The sequence below is a fragment of the Crotalus tigris genome, unplaced genomic scaffold (assembly GCF_016545835.1).
Source record: "Crotalus tigris isolate CLP2741 ecotype Arizona unplaced genomic scaffold, ASM1654583v1 scf7180000018340.3345759, whole genome shotgun sequence".
In the NCBI taxonomy this organism is placed as follows: Eukaryota; Metazoa; Chordata; class Lepidosauria; order Squamata; family Viperidae; genus Crotalus; species Crotalus tigris.
The window spans coordinates 1,370,758-1,378,167 of record NW_024096953.1 but is presented as its reverse complement, the minus strand read 5'-3'; the positions used below and the strand labels follow the sequence as shown (position 1 = coordinate 1,378,167).

Here is a 7,410-nt window from a genome sequence, read left to right as displayed (position 1 = left end):
TTCTAGCACTGAGGATGTTCCCTAGTTGGGTCATAAAATGTCTTCAAGAAAGCAACCAAGCTCAGAGAGCACTAAAGACCCCACTGGGATCTGTGGATGGTCCAGGTCAAGTTATACTTCAGAGCGGAAGCAGCACCTGGGATGCCTTCCCTCCCAATTCCTACCAGGAAGCAAGTCCTTTGCTTCACCAAACCTCACACTCACTAGCCCTGAGGAGGTTACCTAGTCGGATAATCAAATATTTGCACACAAACAACCAAGCCCGGAGAGCACCAAGGACTCTACCCTTCAACCCTGAGCTACATACATCCTCTTCCATTGCTATGCACCTGAGGGCCAACAGATCCTTGATCCTGAAGGAAACTTTCTCTCTTCTTTGTAAGCAGTAACAAAGTTAGAAGTTTTTGCAAACTTCTTCACATCCTGCATTAGACAGAGCGACACCAGGAGAGGGAGCCAAAGACTTAATAAAGTGAAACATCCTTGAGTTTTTAAGCACAGCACAATATCTGTGCAAATTATTCTTATCTGACTTTTATCCTGCCTTTTTAAAGTATATATACACAACTCAAGGTGGTGAATATATGTAGTACTCCTTTGACCTACTATCTTCCCTGCAATCCAGCCATGAGGTGGGTTTGCTGAGAAAGGGTTTGTCTGTCTGTCTGATGCTTCTTTCTTTCTTTCTTTCTTTCTTTCTTTCTTTCTTTCTTTCTTTCTTTCTTTCTTTCTTTCTTTCTTTCTTTCTTTCTTTCTTTCCACACAAGGGAGTTTCCAAGTGTTCCTTCAGTCCAGCAGAGAAACAACCTGTGGCCACAAGCCAATTTCACAATTTCAATTTTCATGTTTTGACCGTTTCCGTGAGAGCAATTTCTTTGGAAGGAACAAAAATTCCTTTCTACAGAAACAAAAACAAATGCCCTATTGAAATGTCACAAGATTGCAACATCACAACATGAACTGATTGTCAAGGGATCTGGCCTGCACCAACACCAAGCAAGCAGCTCAGTCTAGACGTCGCCTGCCTATCTTGCTTCACATGCAACCACAGCCGACCCTTTGGAGACCTACACCTGGAGTCCAAGCAGGATGAACAGGGCCTTTGCAGAATACCTTTACTGTATGAAATAGCCAGATTTAAGTCTTGTTGAATTCATGGATAAGGAAAGCTTATGGGAGCTTGTATAATAAAGGTAGGAAAAATAATAAAATAAAATACATCTGAAAATATGTCCTATGGTGCTTTTATGTGTAAATGAACATGAGATTGAAAAAATGGAAGTCAATGGACTGTAACTGCCCCAAATGATAGGCTTAGGGTAGGATAATAAAGCCCTGCCTGAAGTTTGGTAGGAAGAATCCCAGCGGAATTAATCTGTGTCCTTCATCCAGCTCTTCCAAACATTTTTGGTTTGTTTGCTCTTAAAGTCCTGAATGGGGTCTTGGAAAGGATGCACTTAGTTCATGTCCTCCTTCATGATTTGTAGCATCTTATCATCCTGCCCCACCATCGATGGGGTGAGACATGACCAGTGAAGAGAGACTTTGTGAGAACTCTTGAAAATGCTATGAATCTCACACTGAAACATAAATGCTAAAAAATAAAATCTTGTTCTCTCCTTTTTTTACATATAGTTCTCGAAATACTAGGTCACAATTTCAAGTTTGCTTTAGGCACTTTTAATCCATGTCTCAGCTGACCACGTACCTCGATCAGCTTCTGTGAGGTCTGCAAAATTTGGAGAAGCTTATCTGCTGGTTCTCCAGAACTGCTCTGTGATTTGTAAATGGTCCTGCTCAACAGTTCAGATAGTTTATTATAAACACCATTTAGTCATCCTTAATGGTCCTTTTTGTGATGTATTTTTACTGACGCTATCTTAAAGATCACCCAAATAGTTTGCAAATGTTTCTTTGTTTGCTGGGAATTGTGTTGAAAGAGTTTAATTTTTCAGTCCAGCTGCTTCTATTGCTGATAGGCCGAGGAGAAGTGCTGGCTGAGGCCAACTGGCGCAGTCTTCTCTTCTGGAGGCTTCTGGCAGGGAGAGTGTACATTTGATATCTGCACGCCCAGAGACCACATTGTGATGGAATTCACTGGAGGAGACGTTTACCAGAATGCATTTGATCCCAAAGTTTATCTGGAATATTTTCATTTTGGAAAAGGGTCGGTAGAAGATGAATTCCTGGAGTTTATTTTGAAATGCTTTTGCAAAATCTTTACTTCAGGTAGGTGATCCATTCATTGCTGCAACTCTGAAAGGGGAGAAAGTTTATAAAAAGAAACAGACTGAAACTCCAGGGAAAAGTTCTTTGAAAGTTTTCAGCACTAGATAAGGCCTCTATTGGAAACTCTGAGCCGAGGGCTGGCTTATTCTTAAGCAACTTTTCGTGCCTCTGAAAGGTGATTTTCTTCAAGCTATATTGAGCTCACAGTCTGCTGATTCAACGATCCTGTTGGCTTCTTATGCTTTATTTATTTCATATATGTAATTGCATATATTTCATATATGTAATTTATTGGCTGTTGGCTTCTTATGTAATTTATTTCATATATGTAAACATCTGAAATTGGTGAACATAACACCTAATAAAATACAACCGGGGGAGGGGGGGAGATAAGATTCCAGTAAATGAATTTATAATGAATTGAAAGCATTCCACATAAATGTGCAGAAGTTTAAAAGAAATCAAGAAAAATTGGAGGAGATAAACTGTGTTCAAGTACGGGATTCACGGAGGACTTCGGTGTAGGGTGGAACTTCAAGAGGATCTGAAACAGAGGTCTGCTGGAATCTTCCAAATATTATCAGGTATTCTCAGGACTTTTAACATCTGGGCTGTAAGAAATGGTTTCAGTCTTCCCAAGGATGATTTAAAAAAAGCTACAGGTGAATCTCCATTCTGTTGCTTAAAGAAATTAAATTTTTTCTTGATCCCATCAGTTCAATATCATCAAGGAATTCACATATGACTTTCCTTGGCAAAAGAGATTGGGGGAGATAAACCTGACTCTTCCCCCCTTCTCTTCCCCCTCCCAACCCCTCCTCTTCTTTATTCCAGGGGTGCTGAAAGGGGGCACCCTAATCAATATTGGCAGTGGCCCCACCATCTACCAGCTGCTCCCAGCCTGTGGGTCCTTCGAGAACATCATAGCCACCGATTATCTGGACCAGAACTGCCAGGAAATTACAACATGGCTGAAAAAGGAGCCAGAGGCTTTTGACTGGTCCTCGGTGGTGCAGTATGTGTGCCAGCTGGAGGGAAACAGGTAGGGGGGCACAAGGATATCTGCCCATTAAAAAAAAACCCCATGAGGTTAATTTTACAACTGATCAGATCAAAGTTCCAGAGAAAGTTCATTATTGACTAATAGCAGGAATGGAGAAAAGCCAGCCAAGCCATGTTGACCATTGAAACGCTCTGTGTGGTAAGGGAAAGGCCATCCTGATTAGCAACAAAAGGGACAGAAGCCAGAGGGAAAGGACCAAGCAGATCAAGAAAAAGAGAGCAAGGAGAAAAAGAGAGAGAGGTGGGAGGGAATATTCAGCCCAAGCTGAGTGGGGAGTGCTAAACCAGCTCATTGGTGAAGCTTAGATGTTAACAACAGAAGAGAATATTTGTAGCCCAGGATTGAATTGTGGGCTCCTTCATGCTCACTGAGCTTGGTTGTTTGCTTGCAGATGTTTCATGACCCAACTAGGGAACTTCTTCAGTACTACAAGGGAATGGGATTTGCAGGGAGGAGGAGGAGGAGGAGGACTGTGGGGTCCTTGGTGCACTCTGAGCTTGGTTGTTTGCTTGCAGACATTTCAGGAGCCAACCAGGGAACATCCTCAGTATTAGAAGGGAGTGGGGTTGCTCTCATTTTATGAACTAGTGGTTACCTAGCTGGATAATGAAACATCTGCAAGGAAACAGCCATGCTCAGAGAGCATTAAGGACCTCACAATCCTGATGCATATTTAGCACATTTCCCTCTCCATATTTTTGAGCCCCTTTATTGATAGGAATTTCACTCTATCTAAGGCTGCACATACCAGCCAAAGGGACTTCAATTGTTCTCCTTCTCAACATATTTTGGGTGTGCTGGAGAGCTACTTCAAGCCACCACTTCTAAGCTGGTTCAGTTGCATTCCACCGAGGTCTCAGAGCCATCTATTTATTGTCTTGTCAATGTCCCTCTAGGGAGACGTGTGCAGAGAAGGAAGCCAAGCTGCGAAGAAGCATCAAGCAGGTCCTCAGATGTGATGTCCACCAAAGCAACCCACTGGCTCCCATTTCTCTGGCCCAAGCTGACTGCCTTCTGTCCACCGAGTACCTGGAGTCGGCCTGCAAAGACCAGCCGAGTTTCCAGGCCGCCTTGAAGAATCTCAGTTCTCTGCTGAAACTCGGGGGACACTTGGTGCTCGGTGGGGTTTTGGGGTGCACGTTCTACAGGGTGGGCCCTCATAAGTTCTCCAGTATGCTCTTCACGGAGGACATGCTGAAAAATGGCCTGAGTGCCGCTGGGTTTGCCATTGTAGAATTCAATGTGGAGCCCAGAGTTTTTAAGACCAATATGGAGGACTGTGATTTCTCTGGAAAGTATGTCATTCTTGCCCGCAAGGACAAAGAAGTGTAAACCTTGGTGGCTTTATTGTATCCTAAAAGCCACAGCATCACTTTGGATCTAGAATGTGCTTGTTCCAAGCTCGTCTCTACTGTAGTCTCATCTCCATTTTAGCTTTCTAAGTGTCACATGAAGGCCATGATAAGCCAGCTTATAGGCCAGTTGTGAGGTCACACCCTCAATAAAGATGGAAGAAGTTAAAATAAAGCACTTTCTAAAACAAGCACACGTTGTGTTGATCTATTTTTAGTGAACATTTAATGAAAAATAAACAAATCAGGCAGAGAACAATGAAGATGCCAGCATTCACCTGGGTTTTTGTTCTGTTCTGTTGGTAAGGCATTGAGATGAGGCAGAGTAACAACAGTTGCATCTTTATTGAAACTCCAACAGAACCAAAACAAAATGGCATGGATTCCTTTTATACCCTTTTGCAGGGACAGTGTCAGCCAATCAATGCAACATATTTCTCCCGCCTTGCACATGCACAATAGGCTGGAGACAGCCTGTCTGGCCCAGGCAGCCATGTGGTCTGCCCGGGTCTCTCTCCAGCTTCCTGCACCTGCTCTGTCAATCACAGGCCCAGGACATAACAGTTTTCATGAATGGGCCAAATTTATTTATTTATCTGTCAATGGTAAGTGTTGATTTTTCAGTGAGCTTAAAAAATTTGGGCACCAAGATTAGCCAAAGTTTCTCTCAGGCTGCATTTACACCATACACGTGATTAAAATGGAACTTCTACATTTGGGTAAAGGAAGACGTCCTTCAATCCTCTTGTGTTTTTATGTCACAATTTCTACTTTGTTGTTCTGTGTGGTCATGATATGATTTGCATTTGACAAACACAAGCCAGATGTTTCTCAGCTGAAGGGGAGGCCCTGGAGGACCCCATGTCCCCTGGCCACGTCTGTCAAGATTTGAGGGGGAACCGAGAAGAGGGCGGCCCCCAGGAAAATTCATCCCTGCCTTGGAGGAGGACCCAGACTGGATAATGCCTGAATTTCAGGCAGCTCAGCAGAAGAAGAACATCTTGGCCTTTCCTCTGAAAATACCACCAACAAAACATCTATTGCAGTGTATACTGATACGTGGTTGGATACCAAGTTTCTAATCCAGCACCTCCACCTTTACACCTAAGTATCTCATTTTATGAGCTTGCACATCAGAGTTACAAATTAACAAAGCAGTTGGTGGAGGTCACATGCTAAGCCATAGGTCACCATAGATAAGGGCTCTTGTGGGGCATGTTGTAGAAGGACTGCATTCCTGAAACATTCTTGGAGCCTCTGCATCTGACTGGCTGTTGCTCATAAAAGTGTTTGCAGATTGCCAAATTGCTAGGTGTTTTGGAAGGGCAAAGATTCTCCCAAGGGGACTTTATTTTATTTTATTATTTTATTTTATTTTATTATGTTATTATTTTATTTTATTATTTTCTTTTATTTATTTTAGACAAAAAAAAAAACATACACACCAGGAAAGCTGCATCTTTCTTAAATCTAGTATATCTTCTTTGTGGACATAAACCACGGAGAAGTTGTTTAACAACAAGAAGTTGTTAAATGAAGGGTAGCTACATGGCCAATGTGGCTTCTTTCTCCATACCTGTCTCCCTCCAACTCACAGACCTATTTCATGATGGGGATCCAGTCAAAAGCCCCCGGTTCCTTCTTCAGCCATTGCTGCACCTCCTCCCGGTTCTGGTCAGTGTAATCGATGGCTATGATCTCCCGGAAGGACTCGCAGGTGGAGAGGAAGTGATAGATGGATGTGCCAATGTCGATCAGGGTGTCTCCCTGGATGCCATCTGGATCATATCAACCCAAACACATTTTTTCAAGATGCACAATTTCCTTGACTAGGTTCCCCTAATATGGCTAACTTGCTGGCCTGTTTTGGGCAGGGTTGTGTTTTGCTAAAGTGCTTGAGATGTAGGCGCACTTAGAAACCTCACCACTGAAGCATGATTTGTGGCAATGATCTTTCATGTCACACAAAAAAATTCAACAACACTATCGGACTAAAAATTGTCTCTTTACGAAATAGATACAACCCTCCTTTTTACATTTTTGAAGTGGACACTGAGTGTGTTTGTCTACTTCAGTTGCGAAACACGATTTTCAGCCTATACATGTTATTCATTTTCATACCCATTCTCCCAATGAAGATTTGGGGAGAAGGGCTGTTGGCCTCACGTTGTGTCTTCCCACAGGGAAAAATGGCCAGAGAAGGAAGCAAAAGTCCAGAGAGCCATCAAACAAGTCTTAAAGTGTGACGTGAGCAAATCAAAGCTTTTGGCTCCAATGGTTCATCCTCCTGCAGATTGTTTGATGTCTTCTCTGTGCTTGGAAATGGCTTGCAAAGACCTCTGCACCTACCGATCTGCTCTGAAACACATCAACTCACTGGTCAAACCAGGAGGGCATTTCATTTTATCCACTGTCCTCGAAGAAAACTTCTACATCGTCAGCAGCATACCTTCTCCAACCTCTACCTGTAGAGGGAGGTGGTGGAAGAGGCAGTGAGAGAGGCTGGCTTTGTTATTAGCTGGGCTGAAGAGATCAGGTTCAAATTGCACTCCTCAATGACTGATTCTAGGGGGTTATGCATACTCCTAGCTCAGAAGAGCAGTATCTGAGGTGAAGTAGCAACTTGAAGCTATTGAGGTTTACAGTTGTCTGGTGGTTAGTTGCGAAGTCGTGTCCGACCTATCACAACCCCATGGACAACATTCCTCCAGGCCTTCCTGTCCTCTACCATCTTCTGGAGTCCATTTAAGCTCACGTCTAGTACTT

At 43.0% G+C, this 7,410-nt stretch overlaps 1 protein-coding gene across 1 annotated transcript; it reads left to right on the top strand.

Moving 5' to 3' along the window:
* Positions 1-1,051: 1,051 nt before the first annotated feature.
* On the top strand, positions 1,052-4,835 carry LOC120311241 (nicotinamide N-methyltransferase-like). Its single transcript, XM_039350495.1, has 4 exons — positions 1,052-1,193; positions 1,980-2,229; positions 3,064-3,271; positions 4,189-4,835. Exons 1-4 carry the CDS (start codon positions 1,173-1,175, stop codon positions 4,622-4,624), a joined length of 915 nt encoding a protein of 304 aa, XP_039206429.1. The 5' UTR covers positions 1,052-1,172; the 3' UTR covers positions 4,625-4,835.
* The last annotated feature ends 2,575 nt before the right edge of the window (positions 4,836-7,410 follow it).